At 38.0% G+C, this 22631-nt stretch overlaps 1 protein-coding gene across 3 annotated transcripts in view; it reads left to right on the forward strand.

The window, feature by feature from the left end:
- The first annotated feature begins 6653 nt into the window (after positions 1 to 6653).
- edil3a (EGF-like repeats and discoidin I-like domains 3a) overlaps positions 6654 to 22631 on the forward strand; it is a 91530-nt gene continuing 75552 nt past the window's right edge. For 2 of the 3 annotated variants that reach the window (XM_077522483.1, XM_077522484.1), the window contains exon 1: positions 6654 to 6995. In XM_077522483.1, coding sequence (XP_077378609.1) covers positions 6932 to 6995 — 64 coding nt within the window. In that variant the 5' untranslated portion in view covers positions 6654 to 6931. The remainder of the gene's footprint in view (positions 6996 to 22631) is intronic. The other variant, XM_077522485.1, reaches the window with a different exon arrangement.

Raw genomic sequence — 22631 nt, forward strand, 5'->3', positions numbered from 1 at the left:
ACACCACCAGAAGCCGCAGCAGAAGCACACTCCGCACTTGCCCTTTGCCTCAGGCTTTTGTTCGACTGTCTTTGTGGTGAGTGCAAAGCGAGGGAGAAACAAAACTCTAGTTCAGAAGTCTGATTGGGAGGGACGAGAACCTGGAGACATGCAAGCTGAGAGCATGATTGAGTGGTTATGAAAAACTCTTTTGGTCAAGTGGGTGGTGGTGAGGAGGAGTGAAATGCTGATGGAATCACAGGCAGGGAAAAAGGGGGGAGAAAGTGCTTTCTCCCCTTACTGGCTGTTTTGAAGAGGTTAACCTCATTAATTTTGCGGTTATGGTTAATGTTGAGGGCATGACATGTAATAAAGCCTTTTGCTAGCGGCAAACCGTAAATTCTGTCGAGTAAATTTGACTTCATTTGGAGTGGGACCAAATTGACTCAATCAGGTTACCTACACGATATACTGCTATGTGAAAAACGTGTTTTTTTTCACCACATTTTTTTTTTCTTTTTTTTTTTTTTACATTTTTATGTTTTTGGGATGAAACTGAATGCAGATATCCCAAAAACGCAAGAATAAAAAAAAAAAAAAAAAAGTAATTATACTTAACTAATTTGCTCCCAATAACGTGTAAATACGTTTTTTCAATGTTTTAAGTGTCACAAACACGTATTTATACGTTGTTGTTTTTTTTTTTTATGCTAGAACAGACAGAAGGCTTTGATGCAGCCTCTCAACTGCAAAGAACGGTTGCAGAAATGGTAGTTATTACACAAATGGCCAGCAGGTGGCAGTAGAGCAAAGGAGATCAACCAGGGCCATCTAGAAAAAAAGCTAAATTACTTAGAATTTTAAATAGATTTGTGAAAACTGATGAAACTTAGCTCTCTTCTAATGCTAATTACTGCAAAACGGAAACATACTTTTTTTTTTCCTGATGAAAGAAGAGACTTTAATCTTTCTTTTGATAGGTTCCATGCTTTTCATATCAATTGAACACAATATTCTGTGGGCCTTGCAAAATCAGTCAAAATTCAGTAAAAAAAAAGCCGGGAGCGAACGGGACTGCTTCTGTGAAAATGCCTGGGAGTAAATCATAAACTTGAGGATTATGCATTTCAAATAAACATGCTTTATTAGACTAATAAAAAATGTATCATAAGTTTTATTTGGTAGGTTTGTGTTAAAATTATCTAAAAAAAAACTAAAAAAAACAACAGTAAATGGGAATTTATGTAAAAAAAAAAAAAAAAAAGATAAATCTTAAGTTAGGCTTGAAATATTTCCGTGAGTGCAGTTTGAATGCAAATTCACTTCATCTTCAGGTTTTAATTTGAACCTATTTCTGCCTCAGAGTTGCTTAACCCGACTGATGGAATAAAGTGTTTGTTTCCTTCAAGGGGAGTATTCATGTTTGGCAGGCTGCCCCGTCAACTCTCAAACTTTGTAAGTAATGAAAACATGGCGCCTCATCTCAGTGGCTAAAATAAAATAAAAAAAAGTAAATGAATCAAATATGAGAAGGTCACTGTGTTTTCCAGCCCGTTGCTCATCCTAAGCGTGTCCCCGTGGGTCTTAATGAGGATGGATGTGAGCTGTGCAGGACTCAGTGGTCTGAGTTCAGCCACTCAAAAAAGCAAGCGAAGGGCAAACGAGACGAGGAAAGTTGAGTTAGAGGAGGGGACTGATGTTTCAGATAAACGACCATGAAGGATTTAGTGTGGCTAGCTGAGGGACTATTCTTAGTGTGTCGAGTGGAAGGAGGTCAAAAGGTCTTTCTTATGGTTTCTATAAAAGAAGACGTCAAATGTGCATTATTTTATTGCATAATTACAGTCAAAAAATGCTTATACGGGCTAAACAATACATCCTTAATCCGAGGTGCTCTGAAGAAATACTCCCCCCAATGTTTAGCATATCTCCAGTGAATTCTTGAATTGTAACCAACCCTATGGAGGACCAAAAATGGCAAAAATAATAAATAAATTAATACAAATAAAGTTGGAAAAAAATACAAAATAAATATCAATATAACTATCAATCGATAACCTATGGAGGACCAAAAATGGCAAAAATAATAAATAAATAAATAAATACAAATAAAGGTGGAAAAAAATACAAAATAAATATCAATATAACTATCAATCGATAAATAAAAATTCTCTGCTCTCATATTTTTTTTCCATATATATATATATATATATATATATATATATATATATATATATATATATATATTTTTTTTTTTTTTTTTTTTTACTTTATTTTTTTTTTTTTTTTAACATATTTCTTTCTTTAATATTTATTTTGCCATTTTTGGTCCCCCATAAAACCCCATTAAATTGTTTCAGGAAAGTTATTTGTAATTAATAAACCTGCTAGTGAACGTAGCCGAAACCCCTTTTCCTGTAAATGCTAAGGCTGACAATATGAAACAGTGCAAATATGATTTTTGGAACAGAAGGAGGTGTCTCATTAAAGGTGTGAGGGAACTGGGATGATTTATAGGACTTGACTAAGTGCATAAAGTTAGAGGTCTATATCTGCATTAAACAAAAGGACACCCGATATCTTTCATGATTCATGAAGCAGAGGTTGCGAATAACTCAAGGTCAGACTGATAACTATGCGATGTTGGACAATGATGTCCTCTACGGTCAAAGCCTTGTAGAAAAGGAAAGTGTTTTAGGATATTTCTGTGAGTTAGCTCACTAAACTCAATGCAGGATGTTTCATTGTATTCAATTTTGTAATGATACAGTCAGTCAGGGTAATGAATCAGTTGCCGTGGTGTGAGATCGATTAGATGCCTATAGTGTAGGGATTTGCATTTGAAAACGATTGATATTGAGAGGGTGTGCATACCTGGTAAGGGTAAAGGTATGATTGTTTAATTAGATTGTATTACGTATACCTTTGCAGGCTTAATCTTGTCTTGCATCCATTTACATTTACACGTATACATACGACAGGTAATGAATTAAGATAAATACATAAGAACTCTATCTATAATTACTGTGTGTGATCTAAACTATAATTACAGTGCTCGCTGTGGGTTAATGGGCGTGTAAATTTGGAACAGCGAAAGTGCAATTGTCAGAATCATTTAACCCTTGCTCCTACAGTAATACAACCGTGAAGAAACACCTTGTGCGAATGAAAATTTGAATGGAAGCTTATCTTAGATACCTACATTAGTTCACAGGTGGACACATTTCACAATACATCATTATTCTGAACTCTTCCAAGGTCATCATGTAATTTCTGGTCAGAGCAGATGAGGTTGGGCTGGGATAGTTGTGCCTTGACAGTTCAATCCATCCAGTCCTCTTTTGGGATTGTTGGTGACCAATCCCTCCCAGCTGACTTTTGGTTGAGAAGCATTATACATGCTGGTTGCCAGTAGGGGTGTGCTCAAAAAATCGATACGGCAATATATCGTTGCAGGCCTCATTACAATACACGTATCGATACGCAGGCGTCAGAATCGATATTGGTTGTTAAGTTTAAATAGGCAGTTAACGTTTGCCTTTGCAGGTTGCATTGTACCTAAAAAATAAAAACCAGCAGCGTCTTTGAAGTTAATTGCCTTCAATTAATGCAAAAATAGCTCACCAGTGATTGGACACTGTGTCTTGCTAAGATAAATGAAAGCAAGAAAGAATATCAACATTTATTTACTTATAAACTTAACATGGGACATTTCTTAACTCATTCACTCCCAAAAACGTATTTATACGTTTTTTAGGTTTTTGTATGTTAGAGTTTTTGTATGAAGGCTTTGATGCAGTTTCTGACCTGAAGCGGTCGCTTAAAGCGATGGTACTTATTACAAAAAAAAAAAAAAAAAAAACGGCCAGCAGGTGGCAGCAAAGTATAAGAGATCACCAGGTCCATGTTGCAACAAGCTCTTTTCCCCAGTATTTTCAACAGGTTTGTGAATAATGATTAAACTTAGCTAATTCTAATGTTAATTGCTACAAAACATAAAAACAGATAAAAAAAAAATATACCGTTCTCTTTTTTTTTCCCTGATGAAAGAAGAGACACATTTTTCTTTTGGTAGGTTCCATGTTTTGATAGCAATAGAACATGAAAATGGCTGGGAGTGAATGAGTTAATGTACCAATTTTCGTATATTTTGTTTAAAAACTAAGTAGAATGTGTTACATGGAAAAAAGTGCTGTTTTAGAGCTGTAATTTTAATACTTTGATATTTTTGCTCATATCGGCTCATGCCAATTAATAAATGTTCAGTGCATGCACATTTAGAACAGGCATGCCGCTAGGTGGTAAACCAGAAGAGCTGCTAACAATAATACTTTTGTTAGTCAGATAACAAACATATCCTTTAGGTACAGATATGACTGTTATTATAAAATGCAAGAAAATTAATGTTATATATTGGAATACGTATCGCCTTGAAGATCAAGTATTGTGATACATATGTATCGCGATACGTATCGTATCCTGACCCCTGTATCGTGATACGTATCGTATCGTGAGGTTTGCGGCAATACCCAGCCCTAGTTGCCAGCCACTCCCAGGACATTTTCACAAACATTAATATCACCCATACATACTTATCGCAATCTAGAGTTTTTGAGTAACCAACAGAAAAAGTTGGAAGGTAGGAGAAAGACACAAAGTCAATTTGCAGCTCCAGTTTGCATTGGATGATTGAGATGCTAACCACACACATTAATGGGTGTGAGGGAGCTTTATAGGAAAAAATAAATAAATAACTAAAAAATCAAGTGATCCAGGCTTCCTCAGGCTTGAACGTATTACGGCAGGGCATGAAAAGAGGTTACAGCAAGGCTGAAGAGACTGATTCAAAAAGCAAATCTGCTGAGACTGATTCAGCAGCCTCCATTGTAGTGGGGGAAAGAATGGAGAAGTCATCTCCATCATCGCGACATTTACCCCTTCGACACTGATGTTTCCCCGTGGGAGTTACAGAGCCGCTGTCGCGTCTCACCGTGATGTATAGACTGCACAGAGACGGAAGGATGCAACAGAATGTCACGCCAGTGAGCAGGCAGCACAGGTGGTAACGTCGCATCATGGATGGAATGGAATGCCAGCTCACTGCACTCAGTCATGATGTTGTCATGCTACTGTTACACTAAACAGTGGAACACTATCGAAATTCACCCGCTGGCATTTAATTATGCAGACACCGTTCAGCAGCGTAAACAAACAATATCATCCACTGATGATGCCATATTTATACAAGTGTTGAAAGATGGGTTCAGTGAGGTTCTGAAAGAAAGGTCAAAAATAATTTGAATCTAAACCTGTGTGTTTTAAATGGGTAGAGTTAGGTGACTTTACTTCTAGCTGCTAATAAAAATAATAGCCATTTTAGTGTCATCAATCCACAAGCAGTGCTTGGAAAAACTGTACGTCTACTCTCTGACGCTCATTTGAGAACCAGACCAGAGTACCCCTAACTCCACACTAACAGTTTAGTTTACATTTGTCAACTTTTTATTGCACATTTTATTCCCCTTTCCATTATCCTCACTTTTTATCTTCTCAACACGTGGAAGTCCACCGTTGAAATATTAGACTGGTCTGATGGAAGCTGGATTAAAATATAGTTGTCCTGGAAAGTGAATGTACCTGTACCTTCAAAATAAATGTGTAGTTTGAAACCACAGACAAAACTAAGAGAGCAATACTCTATAAGGGGAATTCCAAAATTGGGGGACATTTTGCGGCTCTATATGACCATGCCCTTTTGTGTAAATTATAGTTTTTATAGCTATATTAATAGTTGTAAGTTTAGCAGAATAGATTCCATTCTTAAATATAATTTAAGATATTGACAAATAGTTCTCAGGCATCTCCCAATATGGCTTTGAATAAATAAATAAATAAATAAATAAATAAATAAATAACTCATAGGCGGCACGGTGGAAAAGTGGAGCACATCCGCCTCCGAGTTCTGAGGGCTCCGGTTCGAGTCCAGGCTCTGGCCTTCCTGGGTGGAGTTTTCATGTTCTCCCCGTGCCCGCGTGGGTCTTCTCTGGGTACTCCGGTCTCCTCCCACATTCCAAAGACATGCATGGCAGGTTAATTGGGCGGTCCGAATTGTCGCAAGGTGTGCTTGTGTGTGTGGATGGTTGTTCGTCTCTGTGTGCCCTGCGATTGGCTGGCAACCAGTCCAGGGTGTCCCCTGCCTACTGCCCAAAGACAGCTGAGATAGGCTCCAGCACCCCCCGCGACCCTTGTGAGGAATGAGCGGTCAAGAAAATGGATGGATGGATGGAAATATCTCATAGAACAGTTGATGGTTGAGATAGACCAATGGAATTGTATGATGGCTTATTAAATGTCTTTTTCTTGAAAACACAAACAAACAAATAAACAAACAAACAAACAAACAAACAAACAAACAAAGGCAAATATTTTGATAGCTAACTGTTCTGTAGATCTGGAATGACCCAAAACAAACATGCTAAATAATATGCGTTTTTAATAAATGTCAAGTAGAAGTAAAAAACATATTAAAGATAGAAAAAAAAGTTGTCTCGGTTACGCCTCAAGTTTTTCTCCACTAATAATGGAACTGGATTTGTCAAGCTTTCTAACCTTTATTTTGTAGGACACAACCGGAAACGTTGCCACTGTAGATTGACGAACTTGACGGTGGTCCTGGCGAGTTGCGCGCACGCACGCACCTCTGTCTCCACTCACTGCGGTAGTAACGGGCCAAGCAGGCACCAGACAACCTCGCTCCACTTGTTCCGGCGCGTCTCTCCACTCCACTTGCGCCACAGAGAAGGACTTTTATCAAACGGGACATATTTTTTTCCCGCTCCAGTACTCCCCTGTGGGTGACGGAAGGACAACTTTTAGTTTACCTCGCCGTGATTTTTCCTCCCCTTCTCTTCCATCTTTGCCGAAGAAGCACGTCTCTTCCCGAACCGAGAGGATGGGACCGCTCCTCCTCTCCATCGCGCTCTGCGTGAGCGCTGCTGTCCCACAGCATGTGATGGGTGAGTGGGAAAAGCCTTCCACTTGATATCGCTGCATGGAGTGACTGTTTGTTGAAAATAACCAATTGTGTTTTGAGCGTAAACAGTACTGGAATTGTATTTGTATCCCGTGCGTAATTGGAATTACAACGCACTGACATTCCTGTAACTATACTATATTTTCCTATCGTTATTTTTGAAGTGAGTCTCCTCAAAGTAGCAACGAATTTACACCACCACGTTTGTTATTTGTGTGCCAAGGGGCGTTTGCAAACCATATTTCATGGAGAATGCACTCTCATCCTGGGTTTGGTGCCACTGGATAACAAGCTGATCAGACAGAGAGACGTCACTTTTAATTCCCCCTCAAACTGAATTACTCGAGGGCTAAAAGATAAAAGGCTTGTTTGCCATGATATTAGGGGGAGACCTTTTTAACGTGGCGCCTTTGAGTGACTTGAGGACAAATGAAACACAATTGTGCTCATTCATTGTGCAAGGATGAAGATTCACACTATTAGTCTATCACCCAAAATTATTAGTAGGCTATTTTGCCAAATTCCACCACTTCTTTAACATTTATCCACCAATTCAGCACACTGAGGACATCCAGCAACCTATTTTCCACATTTTTTAGATTTCAATTTTTCCCGAGAATCCCCACATTTTTTATTTTTTTTACAAAAAAATAAATAATCAATAAAATAAAATAAATAAATAATCAGGTAAATGATACAGTTCAACATGAAAACTTCTTCATGTTTCCTATTCAAACTTTTCCGCTGTTTCAGAACATCTTGGGAGCTACTCCAAGGATTCCCACAGTCCCAAAATGACATACGTTTAAAAAAAAATTCACACACGAGAGATTTTACATAAATAGGCTACCTCTTTCTTCCGCATTATTTGACACATTCAGACCATTCCAATTTCAAATGTTTATGCAGGAAAGCTTGGCAATTATTCCCATTCCCAGATTCTCAAAATTTCACAATAAAATTTACAAATTTAAGAGTTATTTTTACACCTCTTCCTTCCACATTTTTCGACCTATTCAAACCATTCCAACTTCAAACTGTTTTGCTCATTCGGGGCATCCGAGGAACTCTTCCTTTCCCCAGAATTCACAGATTTTCATGAAAAATAAAATAATCACCAAATTCATAATCCTCCTTCCACAATTCTTGACCGATTCAATCCATTCAAATTCTTACATCATTCAACCTACCAAATAATTCTGCTTTTCAGCATCGCCTGCCAGCATTCACATACAGTTTCTTCAAAAATAGCATTCTCTAGCCAGTTATACAGTATTCAACTGGATTAAACATCCTCCTCCATCTTTGCCCTCCAGTTGTGTGGTGACAGGACGACGTAAGCGTTCTTAGCGTGCATATCTTTCAGTCGGCGTCAGGGCAAGCCTACCTGTGGGATTACTGTAGGAAGCAGCGTAGCTCTCTATGGAAGTGGGTCATGACAGCCTCTCTATCTGTGCACATTTAGTAACATGCACGCCTCGGGAGTCACACATGTCATGCAGACTGAGTTCCGGAGGCTCCCTGAGCATCTTGGTGTCAATTGTGTGGTCGACTCGTGTAATGAAGGCAGCAATGTATTTCGGTACTAAAACAAGCACATTACATTTTTGCTGTTCTACGCCAATTCTAAGTCAAAATTATTAACACACATGCTATGTTGAGGAACTGGAGGTACAATAAAGGTGCATCTAAACGACGTCTTCCACATGGAGCTTGGTATCATTAGGGATTCTCTTTGTTGACACCCTGCACAAGCTTGATTCTTTGCTGGAGGTGGCAGGTGTCCTCTGAGAGACAGATGCTAGCAAACATCCTTTGGAGGATATCATAGAGTGTCTTTGTCCTCCAGAACAAATTGATGGGGTGGAATCATTCGCCTTCAGGTAAAACAGACTGCATTGTTTTAAGGGAGCATCGCAATACATCTCTTTCTCTGCTCGGTTACTGGTGCCGAGTCGCACACATTGTTTAGGACCTCGGCTGCCCAGCTGCACAAGGCAGCGCATGACTGCACCCCCGGTCCATGAAGGCAAAGATGCTTTTGTGCTTGTTTGGAAAGGCTGTTTTAATGAATATTATGCATCTACTTTCCGGATTGTGTCCTTTCATAATGGCTGTGAAATTAGAATCTTTTAGGCAAATGGTCGGCCATCTGGAAAGGCAATGCTGTGGTTGTTTGTTATTGATGAGTCATGACAAGCATTGTGCTGTTGGTCACTGCTTGTGTTGCTTAAGATGTCATTATCCAATAGAAGCTTGTTAAACACAGCATGCCATGTTGTTTTGTGATGATTGAGGTTTTAGATGCATGAGTGAAATCAGCTGCTCTTCCTCACATAGAAAATTCGGAGAAACAGAGAAGCTATTTCTATGGCTAGCAGAACCACCCGGGACACATTCACCCATATTGGTAGAAACTCTTCACACTAACAACTTTGGGTTGCATCGTGCTACAAATATAGTAGAACTTTGAAGTGGAAATGTGACTTTATTTGGTCCATAGTAGGCGTGAGCCAGTATTATATTCTAGAGATGTAACGATAACGGCAATATTGTGCTATTTTAATTTTAGAGTTGACACAATATTGTCGTCGTCATTTTACGATATTAAAAGCAGCACATCTGTTAAAAAAAAAAAAAAAAAAGTGCGGTTGTATTACATGGCACCCTCTGGTGGTTAGTTTATTAGTGCAGTTTAATTTGAAATTTGGAATGTTTTGGCCATTGCGGTGTTTATCACTTGTATAAATCCGTCATTCAAGCAAACGTTACTTTTGGCCGGGTGAGCTACATAGACCATGATGCTTTGCGCTGCTGAGCTAGTAAGCCTATTTCCAAGCCTATTTCTCCATCACTGCTGTTTTTAATTACCAATATGAGTTTTTTTAATGTAATGTAATTTTATTTATTCATAAAAATTGTTTGCAATATTGTGAGTTTTTACACAGCATCGTGAGCTTTTTTAAATATCACCAACCTCCCCACAATATCCTAATAATTATTATATCGTGATGTTCATATTGTGATATCGTATCGTGATGTTTAACCATCGTTACAGCCCTGCTAGATTCTGACAGTATGATAACAGTTATCAAAAATATTGACAGTATTGATTATTTTGATATGGTTGAGTAAATAATTCAAATTGACCATGTTCCGTACATTAGGAAGCATAAAAAGGAAATAATGCGTTTATATAAATAAACATTTACTGTAATACAATGATAAATGTCCCGGTGCACATTTGTCAGAACAAGAGCATCTAATTCTTTGCTGTTTGTGAAGTCATGTCTCTGAATGGCAAGGAACAGATGTTAGCTGAGCTAGTTAGCTAGTTGTCTGCCTTGCTAGCAAGTCAAGGTGTCATGGGTGGCTCTCTCATGAATGTGAAAATGTATTGAAAGAATTGCCTCCTCAAGCAGCACTTTCTGGAAGCAAGCTGTGGAACTCCCCAAAAATTACCAAAGGAAACAACTTTTTCGACAAAGGAACAAGCTGCTCACTGACTGCTCACACCAACGATTTGGGGGTGGAGCCATATCACTTTGTCCTTACTGAGGACTTTAAAAAAGTAAAAGGTTATAGCAGTTTCATGACAATGACATTTTAAAACCGAAAACCAGTAACTGGCCCGTGCTTAGTCTTTGGTTTGCCACCATGAAAAAAAAAAAAAAAAAAGTTTGATGGCTTAAATGAATGCAGATGATAGCAATCTTTTGAAAATCTCATTATATTTAAGCGAGTGAAGGTTATAGTTTAAATACAGGTGACTTTGAATAACAATGGCTTGTGGCCAACGTCTACGGTGTCCTTCACTCCGCTTTTAAAAGTCATGGTCTTCAATCAGTCGAGAGAGGTCGTGCCACTGTCAAGATCCCCGACCATGATGATCAAAAGCAGGCAAAGTCACTCATTGCAGGACAAAATCATACTTAATGGTTGATCATGATTTACAAATCAATCTTCATAACGCGCTCCCTCATTACTGGACAGTGGCTTTTCTTGATCACAAAACTTGATTCCCATTAGGATTTGAAGGCGATTTTATTTGTCTGTGATGCTGACAAGTTAATGGATACGGTGCTATTTGTCTTTGTGCCGCTCGGGTCTGAGTTGTGGGGCCCACATTTCAAGCTTGACTGATTAGAAGGACAGTAGAGGGACAGTTATGGAGACTGCAAGGACACATGCTGAGGAAGTGCTTATCAAAGAACTTTAATAGGACCTGAGAGGAGCATGGCTACAATAAAATGGTTGATGTGGCACCGGGGTTGCAAAATTGGGAACGTTTTCAAAGTGGAAAACTGTCATTGGGAATGAATGGGAAATTGGAAATGTTGATTGGCCTTAATAGGGAACTCAAATATAGTTGGTGAAAGTATATTTTAATTTAAACTTTTTCTAAAACAACCAGAAGTACCGTGGTACTGTGACCACATGTGGCCAAATTACTTTTTATAGTAACATACTATTGTTTGGGCGACGTTTTGTTTTGTGTTGCGAGCCAAAATCTGAGGATTTTGACAAATCTAAATAAATCAAACAGTATACATCATTAGATTAGACTCAACTGTCAATTAATGTCATAGATTCTTGCAAATTCCACTTTGGAATTCCTTCAAATTCCACAAACTTACCCATCCCTTTGCTGCCCTAGGGAGCATGCATGAGCGCTTCCAATCCTAAACAGAAGAACAATCTGCCGTGTCTTCCGAACTAGTCTCTTGTACTCAATTCATCACCTGTCCAGTTAACTATTACCACAGGCAACATCTGCATTGTGGTGCAGCTTTATATTCCAAGGTGACTTCAAGTTTATCAGCTGTACGTGTTTCCGTGCAAAAAGTGCTTAATAAGAGGCGGCGCCTTTCGGCTTTGAAATAACCGCAGAGGTTTTAGGCTTATGCTTTTATGAGATTATTCTATTCAGTAAAGTGCAGGAACAATCACAGTCAAGGTTAATCATATGTGCAAAAATAATTTACTGTCACAAACATTGGTTTGCATGGTGGAGTTGGGGGTGAGGTGGGGGTGTAGGAGCAAAATGCAGGGAAACAGAGGTGGGTCTTAAAGTATTTATTAAAAAAAAAAAATAGAAAAACAAGGTATGTGATAAAACCAAAACACTAAACGAGCATAGCAAAAATAAATAAATAAACACAGTGAATAAACTCACACATAAGATCACATTAACATGACTCATAAAAGCAACATCAATGACCTAAAAAGACTGAAAACCGAACTAAATACAAGTAAACTGACGAGACGAGGACCACCTGGAGAAAACATGACTGAGCTGATTGGTAGACATAAGGAACGGGTAGAAACAAAAACATAATGAGTAGACATGACATAAAAAGGGACACAGCAAAAACATGAAACAAAACTGAATCTAATCCAAATAATGACAACACCAACAACCAAAAACAGACCATGACATTTATGTCTTTTTCAACACAGGACAATTTATTTCCTCGTGTCAACAATCAGACGTGTCGTTTTCACACACTTCTTTGGAGTAACATTTTGTCTTGGTACCAGAAAGCCCAGAAAAATCTGGATTATTTTTTTTTTTTTTTGGGGGGGGGCAAATCATGGGTCACCACATTCAAGGTTAGTCCCTGCGTCAACATGAGCAAACGTTCCCACTTTTCTGAATAGGATCATGTCTTACGTGACTTGGGCCAATATTTAGGCATAATTCAGTAACAGACACTGAAGGCAGTGCAAGGACATTCTTTTTGATGTGTCATAGAGCTGATTTTTCACATATGAATGGGAAACGTCTGTCCAGTAATGGAGATGAAAAGCACCAGACATTTAAATTGATACAGGATGAAGTGCGTATTTTCAGCTGCTCGTACAGCTGCTTTATTGCATGACTTCAGATTCGTATTTCAGAATTCAAACAGTGTGCAATGGCATGCGAGTGTGTCGTGAGAGATCACTTTATTTGTCCGAAATGTAGTCATAATTGGTTAAAACATCTGTCTATCCTGTGAATCCACCTGTTTCCCTTCATATAACATAATAAGTCATGGCTTCCCATGAAAAAATAAGATCTGTGTTCAATTAAACAGGACCACATTTCTCACTAAGTAATAGGGGGTGTGAATTGCCTAGTACCTGACGATTCGATTCGTATCACGATTCACAGGTCACGATTCGATTTGATACCGATTAGTCCCGATACGAATTTATAAGTCGATTGTTGCGATTTTTTTTCATTCAAATTTAGAAAATACTAATCAGTAAGCTTGTAGAGTGTAAGATTTATATGAAAATGTATTATTTATTTATCTGAAATTTCAGTCTTATAGAGGTTGTAATCTGTTTCATGTTTGAACAGCATTAAAATAAAATATTAAGGCTTAATGTTCCGTTCATATAACATTCTTCCATGCTCAAGGTGTGAATCCTAACCCGAAGTCAGACGTTTTATTGAATATTTTTCCATTAAAAATGGAAGTTTAAAAAATCGATTCACACACACAAAAAAAAAAAAAAAAAAAAAAAAAAGGCAATGATGATAAGACGTTGAATCGGTAAGACTACCGAATGAACAATTCTGAGCTCTTAAAAAAAAAAAAAAAAAAAAAAATATCGATTTTTTTATTTATTTAATCGATTCGAGAATCGCGCGATGTAGTATCGCGATATATCGCCGAATCGATTTTTTTTTAACACCCCTACTAAGTAGCATTCCACTAAGTAGAAAACAAAATGCAGTGGGTCTGCTTATATGTTGTAGGGCCTTTCCCGATACCGGAATCTGTATCGGAACAACACTACTGTATACTGAGGAAGGGTGTTTTCAACTCAAAGTTGAGAGACAGTTATTATGGATGGATGGTTTTTGTAATCCTTACGCGAGTCGAGTACAGTTTTCCAGTCGTTATGGTGTGGTTCGGAAAGCCATTATTTCGGCGAGGTGTCACAACGGCATCAGACATCACCCATCACTGTCAGCAACGGGTGTCTCTACAGAAATTCAATGAAGATAAAATGACTTCGGATAACGTGTAAAACTGTGGCAGCCTGTGAATCAGCACTGGTGCTGTGATGCATTTCAAGAGTTAATGCTATTATGTGGTTCGATGAATACCTCGTTGACTTTTTGCCGAGTGATCTGTGATGGTGCAGCGGTACATTTGCTTGATTTTTGTGCAGGCAGCGTGGGTACGGCTCCCACTCTGTGATGGTGTGAATGATTGTTAGTCTGTATATGTGCCCTGTGACTGAGTGGAAACCTGTCCTGGATGTCGTCTGCCTTTTGCCCATAAACAGTTGAGATAGACTCCAGCTAAAAAAATGTTGTATACAGTACAAAATGGATGGATTGATGGTAGGGCTGGGCGATATGGTCAAAAAATAAAATCATTCAGGATGATTACCATTTTAATCTATTTTAATCTAAAAAAAATAAAAAAAAATTAAAAAAATAATATTGTAAGGTTTCATTTATTCAGAAATAATTCCTGTGCAAAATGTGGACAGCATACGTATACGGATTCTAAATCAGTTTTAACATATATTTAACATTCTTAGTTTGTGCTTAAATGCCACTATTAAGTTGTAAACATGTCTTGTAAACCGGCCACCCAGCATTCTGCCACTTGTGCAAAATTACAACTCACGATTTATTTATTTGGCTGTAACAAATCATAAGAACAACAGCTTTTAATAAGGAGACAAAATTCAATTTCACGATTTAGCAAATTTTCAACGATTCGATTTATAAAATGACAATTAATCAAATTAATTTGATTTATTACCCAACCCTAATTGATGGATCTTCACAAAAAATGAAGTCAGAGACATTTTTGCACTGTTGCGATTCCTGATATTTTACACCATCAAATTGTTGTCAATGTGTTGGACTTCACTAAAGTACACTGCACCTGTTGCTTTATCTCAGTTTTATTTTTTTTTTATTTTTATTTTTTTACCAAATCATCTCTTCTATCCCGATGAGTGAAGCTATTTCAGCATGTTTGTGTATAACTCCGCATTTTACTTCATTTTCAGCCTCATCTACTCTGCATTATAATTGGCTCTATGAGCACCTGTAGAGAGAATCTTCAATCATCTTGAATACATATGAGGTGTGTCAGAGAAGCTACATGACTTGTGTAACAAAAGTTACATTACTTCAAACCCACACTATGGCTGATAACCAGCATGTCTTTAATGGGATCCTTAATCATTGTGCAAAAAGAGGAGAGAGTTGCAAACCATTTGTGGCTTTGTCACCATGACAACACACCCCCTCATAACGCTTTGAACATCTGACGGTTCCTGGCCAAGAAGAACATCGCCATGATGGCGCCGTGGGGATTCCTTGTTGTTTGTATTTGAATAATATCTTCTGTGAGACCAGTCCTGGAACTTTTCAGACATACCTCCCATACTTGTGTGGGTTTGCAATTTGGAAAAGGTAACCCAGAACTGTCATCATGTACGTTCTTAGAAGGAACAGTTTTTTTTGCACCAAGCATCCCTCATAATTTCCTCATTTGCCAAAAGAGGAAACACTGTTCCTTTATTTACAGCATTATTCTACCCTTTTCTTATACTAAATTGTGAGGGATGATGTTATTTTCAACCAATACTGATAAGCAAATAATTTAGAAATTGACCAAATGTGAGCCACAACCACAACATATGGACCAACGGGGCATGTCTATTATTATCGGCAGATTTCTTTATTATCTGGTTTATCTGTTTGAGGTCAAATTGGTCGATAATTGCCGATAATTATCGGCCACCGGTATTATCGTGCATCCCTATGAATTGCAGTAAAGGCCAACAATGGGGAGCTTGATAATTGGTGAGCAGAGACTTGTTCAATCGTTGAAAAAACAGTCAATTAAGTAAAGGGTATTTCAAGGGAAGAATGGTTACGTGGGTTAATGGCATAAGGCATATGTCGTTCATTGCAGTTTGACATGCAGTTTATTAAGTCAGACTATCTCCAGCACAGATGTTACAGATTAACCTTGTATCATACAAGGGCAAAGAGAAAAAGTGAGCCTGAAACGTCATTTCGACAAACAGCAACTGTTTATAAAGCTTCAAATAAAAACCAAGGGAAAGAATCCTCATGTGCACTGTGTTATCGCACTCCATTATCACGTAAAAGGCCAAGGGTTCCAACAAGCTATGGGAATTGTTAAATACAGGTATAAAAGGGGATAAAAGGGCTAAGGGGACTATCACATGGTAACTTCCGCTCTATTAAATTAAACACACAGCATAGTGAAGTGAAGTGAGGTGAGGGCAGGGCTTCCTCTGGCGGACTGGTTTAATCATAAAGATTATATCTTCTGCTGAAATGAATGCTCTAGTTTGTTTTCTGATTGTGGTAAAAATAATTTGGCGTGGAAAGATGCTTTGATTACAAGGATGTGACTGAATAAAATCCTTAGCTCTCTAATACTAATAGCCTAATGTTTACAATTTTTCAGATTTTGAGGGCATCTCACACGTGAAAATATACTTTACCAAGTTTTAAATCTGTCACTGAATTGATATGAATTTTTTACATTTACATAAAGACGAGGTTTTTAAAGCTTCCCATGGGAGAGTTTCAGGGGAGGCTTAGTGAATCGAGATGGGAGAAAATTACTTTGTTGTATTGCCTGTCGGAAGGACACACTATAAAATTCTGACTGAAACTGAATTGGTAAAAGTGAGAGTTCACAAATGAGTGTGGCTTTAGCATTCAGCAACCGAACACACTTGGTACTTGTGCATGCATTTTGGTGCTGTCTATTTTCATGTTAAATAGATGTATTCACATGTTTAATGCATGTTCTATTAAATCACACTTTCGTGGCACTTGGTGGAGTGCAAACCTCTGCCAAGGACTTCCATCCATTTTCTATTGCTCATTCTGTTAAGTGTCTTAGGGATGCAGCCAGAACCCGTGACCATGTGGCAAACACACTAACTGCTTGTCCAACAATTCTTTCTTGGATCAGCACCAGAAGTCTGATCCAGTTTCTGTGGATCATAATCATGTTTGTTATTGGCTCATATAGAAGCTACGCACCAAATGTTATCAGTGCTTGCTGCTTTCTGACTCATGCTGGTAAAAACAAAAACTAAACAAATGCTTCCGAAAGCAACTTTCATTAAATTAGTCATTGTTGTTTGGTGCATTGGATAAGTCATTCTACGGCTGTTTAAGATGTCCTACTGTGTGAGTGGCTATTGAAGCGAGTGAGTACATGACTGCAAACACTCGTTTTTTGGGCGCTCCGAATTGTCCCTAGGTGTGCTTGTGAGTGTGGATGGTTGTTCGTTTCTGTGTGCCATGCGATTGGCTGGCAACCAGTTCAGGGGGTACCCCGCCTACTGCCCAAAGCCAGCTGAGATAGGCTCCACCCTTGCGACCCTTGTGAGGAGCAAACAGTTAAGAAAATGTATGGATAGATATTGGATATTGTCGCTTGCTCCAAACTAAAAATATGTAACATTAATACCAACATTGTTTATAAACATTAGTGTGTCATAGTCAGTCCTGGATGTAGTCATGAAAGCAACATTTTTCATGCGAAACTTATTCTTCATCATCCTGATCAGCTAATTTGACAGTCCGAACTAGGGGTGTGAATTGCCAAGTACCTGACGATTCGATTCGTATCACGATTCACAGGTCACGATTCGATTCAATACCGATTAATCCCGATACGAATTTATAAGTCGATTGTTGCAATTTTTTTTTATTTCAAATTCTGAAAATACTTATCAGTAAACTTGTTCAGTGTAAGATTTGTATTATTTATCTGAAACTTAAGTCTTATACAGGTTGTAATCTGTTTCATATTTGAATAGCATTGAAATAAAATATTAAGGCTTAATGTTCCATTCATATAACTTTCTTCCATGCTTAAGGTGAACCCTAACCCGAAGTAAGACGTTTTGTTGAATATTTTTTACATTAAAAATGGAAGTTTAAAAATCCATTCAGCCGCCTATTCAATCGATTCGAGAATTGCGCGATGTAATATCGCGATATATTGCCGAATCGATTTTTTTTAATACCCCTAGTCCGAACTCTATTCCACAGTTTGAGATGCACCAAATACAGTACTTTCCTAAATGAATCTTCGGCATCTAGAATAATGCAGATAATGCAGACACTAGCTGAATCGTACTGAAGGACACGGTTGAGACATGATGAATGCCTTGTTTTTTAATCCCTGTGTTTAACTTTGAATCTGAGAAGTGTGAGACATGTTAATTGAGAAGCAGAAATTTAAAAGGGTTCAATGCAATTCTGTCTTTCTCCTCCATGCTCGCTTTGTGAAACTTGCATAAAAGTGGTGAATGAAATAGTGGATTTTCGCTGGAAATGTGAATGCTATGAAAAGTCAATGGGTATATTTTTGTGGAAAATTACCGTCTTCAGAGCAGGATATTATCTTCACGTCAACTTTTGAAATACACTGTTGCTCACATTTGAATGGAGCTCAGGCAAGCACAATGAAAGTCCAGTTTATGAAAATAATATGGTGATGGTCTGACAGCAAATTCTTAAGTTCCAGTCACACGTGTAGAAATTCACATAACTTTCATTTCCTTGTATTGTTGAGTCACAGCATTCATGTGACAAAATCTCATCTTCATCCACTGAGCCACATGGAAAACATGGCAGTCTAGCAACAAGAGAAAAAAATGTAACCAACACAATCAGAACATCTCTTTATTACCGTATTTTCCGCACTATAAGGCCTTCAATTTTTTCAAAAGCTGACCATGCGCCTTATAATCCAGTGCACCTTATATATGGATCAATATTGAGCCGCAACAGGTCTCGCTGTCAAGACGCTATCGGTGACCCTGCACGATCGGTGACGCGCATGCGCAGAAGATCCCGCCATCTTGGATCGCTAGCTAATACTAATACTTTACCTCAGAGAAAATAATAAAACAGCTGTTTATTCATTTTGGGAGTGAATGGAGTTGTCAGAAAGCTGGTTTGTAATCTATTAATGAAGTTTGACTGACCTATCTGACTGTTTTGTTGACATTCCCTATAGCGCAGCACCATCTAATGGATGCATAACGTAACCCCAACCTCTACTGTAGAGCCTTATATATGGAACAAGTTTTGAAATATGTCATTCATTGAAGGTGCGCCTAATAGTGCGGTGCGCCTTATAGTGCGGAAAATACGGTACACAAACAAATACTGTACAATAAACAGAAGCAGTACTTTAAATGATATTTTCAACTACACACAGTTGAATATAAATTTTAAGTTAAGAGAATCACACTGTTTTGTTTTCAACTCACATAATACGTGTAGGCTACGTGGAACCGGAAAGCAATAACTTATTCATGAAAGTCAACTTTTTTTTTTTTTTGCTTTTAGTGTACGCTTTTGCCAACTCCGCAAGTGGTACGGTGTTCACCTCATGCTCTGTTTCCCTACATCGGGTCATATGAAGCAGCACGTCCATCCCAGTCTCTTTAAGCTCCTTCTGGGAAACTCGAGTGCATGTGGGAGATTTTGTCTGGTAGAAAGGTACAAACGATGGGAGGTGTCCAAGTTTGTAATGAGGCTAAAAAGGCTCTCCTGGCTCACGAGCAAACTAGGGCATCTGTAATGAGCTTTGGGGGTAGTTGTTGGGGGGGGGGGCTTAGAGATAGAGAGACGTGTTGTGAACCTGAGCATTGCCACAAGCTGCAATTCTACAACACTTTTGAAAGAGAGAATAGGACATGTGCAAATCTGAATGTGTATGTCAGGTTTTATATATCCAGCCGTTTTTTTAAACTGATAATTTGATTTCCTCATTGTAGTTGCAGTTAACCTCTGTCAATACCTTTTACTAACAAGTAAGCAATGAAGTATTACTGATTACCAAATCACCCGTTTAAGTAGAGTCACTTCAAGAAGCAGTAGTCCCATTTTATCCCACTGATCAGTGCCAATCAACTGCTATTGTACAAAGAATGGAAATCACATGCAGGGTAAAATGATTCAATATTATCCAGATGCTTTTCTTGCTATGTCAGTGCACATGTAAAAGCTAAAAGCTATAAAAGCTAATGTTAACATCAAAAAGTTCTTATGCAAATTTCTGTCAGCATGTGATTTGCAACGCGCCAGGATTCACACTCGCTTTGTGATATGTTTTTAGTTGCAATATTATTCTTGCGAGAGATAGGAAGTCATTGATATTGTTCTCACTTTTTAGGCGTACCTAAACTGACGTCGGAGAATAGCACCAGGGGGAATTACATCACTGCTGTTTAAAAATTGAGAGTGTATGTCTATTTGATGTCTTTATTAGGTTTTGAATGTGGCATATTCTTCCATTAAATTCACTCTGCCAGTCACACTTAATAAGCCTGCAACAGATACTGCCTCTTGCAGTTACAAACTGTAGTATCAGATTACCATACAATCTTAGTATTATAAAGAAGTAAATGGATAGTGCACCAAAAGCCACTGTTGTCATATCGGCTACCCATTAACGTCACCCTTCATCTACTTATTAAATACCATCTGAAGCTAGCCAGCTTCAAACTGAATTTTGTATTGGAGTTAGAGAGCTTTTAATTTCTATTTTATTAAACCAATGTGGTCCCGTTTTTCAAGAGAGGCCACAGCAAAAAAAACACAAAATTACAACATACAAAGTACAGTTCACAAAGCACAACATATTGGATGAAACCTTCAATAAATTGTTCAAACAGTCAAACGAAAACATCCACATTCACTCAAAGCTTCTCCCACATCTTTCAATTTAGAATTAAAAACGTTTTAGGGCACCAGTTCTTTCAGCTTTAAGTCATCCTTGTAGGGTACCAAAAAGCCTTTCTCCCAATTTCTGTCGAAGCAGATAGGACAGAGAGCAAATTAAATTAATTAACTAATTTACATTCATTTCAAACAGTGTGTTGAGTTTCAGAAGAAATGTGCAGGCTGGGGAGAAAGAGTCAAGTTCTTTGAAGGTTGTAGTTTGTGGCTTTTTGGCCAGGAACTTGTTTTCATGACAGACACTCTAGACAGGGTACTTTGTGCGAGAAAGCTTTTGAGGTGAGGATGACGCAAGCGTCGATCCCTGAATACAAAGTGGTCAAAGCTGAACCATGACAGTGATTATGGGAACTGATTTTGTGTCATAGAAAGGTTGTTTTTTTTTTTTCCTGGACATATCCAGAGCATACCTTTTTTTTAAGCAGTACCTTCACGGTATATATATTAGCATGTCCCAATCCAGCCTCTTAACTAATTTGCTCCCAATAACGTGTAAATATTTTTTAAATGTTGTAAGTGTCCCAAAGACGTATTTATACGTTTGTTTGTTTGTTTTATGCGAGAGCATACAGGCTTTGATGCAGCCTCTCAACTGCAAAGAACGGTTGCAGAAATGGTAGTTATTACACAAACGGCCAGCAGGTGGAAACTGTGAAAACTGATGAAACTTAGCTCTCTTCTAATGCTAATTGCTGCAAAACGGAAACAGATAGAAACATACTTTTTTTTCCTGATGAAAGAAGAGACTTTAATCTTTCTTTTGGTAGGTTACATGCTTTTATAGTAATAGAACACAATATTCTGTGGGCCTTGCAAAATCAGTCAAAATTCAGTAAAACAACCAGGAGCGAATGGGATTGCTTCTTTGAAAATGGCTGGGAGTGAATGAGTTAATAGCAGTGAGAAATCTGATTTAGTGTCGCCGAAAGGAACTTCTGGAATCACCTGTGGGCTATGCACCACTGATCGATCGATAAGTTAGACCAGTTCATTATTGCAACAAGCCATTCAATCTCAACTCTGGAGGAACACTTCGTTCTCAGAAGGATAATGAAATTACGTTACATGGCTAGCACAAGCTAACCCCATTTTGGATGGGGATGGTGTGACTGATGAGGCAGTGAGAGCTGTTTCAAATACATAAATCATGAGTGGACAGCAATTGTTGGGCATCATCTATACTTTCTGTGGAAATGAGGGCAAACATTTAAAAGAACAAAGTAACTTCATATGCTAAATTTGAGCTGTCTTTGATCTTCAGCTTTACTTTTAATGGTGACCTGGATGTGTCTTTCAAAAGCTCCTTAAAATGGTCAGGGTGTTCTCTGTTATCAATGATTCATTCATCTTTTTCATTAGCTGTTTTTTTTTTTTTTTTTTTTTTTTTTAAATCTGACCCTATCTCTTGTGACGTAATGGTATTCCGTTGTATATCTGACGTTCATTTCACCTTTAACTCATTCAAACCCATAAACGTATAAATACGTTTTTTTAAATATTTTGTCCTTCACTCCCAAAAACACACGTATACATTTTTATTTTATTTTTTTATGGTAGCGCATACGGAAGGCTTTGATTCAGCTTCAGGTGGCAGCAGAGTATAAGAGATCAGCCAGGGCCATGTTGCCACAGGCTCTTTTTGCCAGTGTTTTCAACAGGAATGTGAATAATGATGAAATTTAGCTATATTCTGTTAATTGCTGCAAAATGGAAACAGATACAAATCTACTTTTTTTTTTTCCTGATGAAAGAAGAGACTAATCTTTTTTTTTTTTTTGGGGTAGGTTTCATGTTTTTATAGCAACACAATACAATATATTCTGTGGGATTTGCAAAATTAGT

Source organism: Festucalex cinctus, chromosome 5 (assembly GCF_051991245.1).
Source record: "Festucalex cinctus isolate MCC-2025b chromosome 5, RoL_Fcin_1.0, whole genome shotgun sequence".
NCBI lineage: Eukaryota > Metazoa > Chordata > Actinopteri > Syngnathiformes > Syngnathidae > Festucalex > Festucalex cinctus.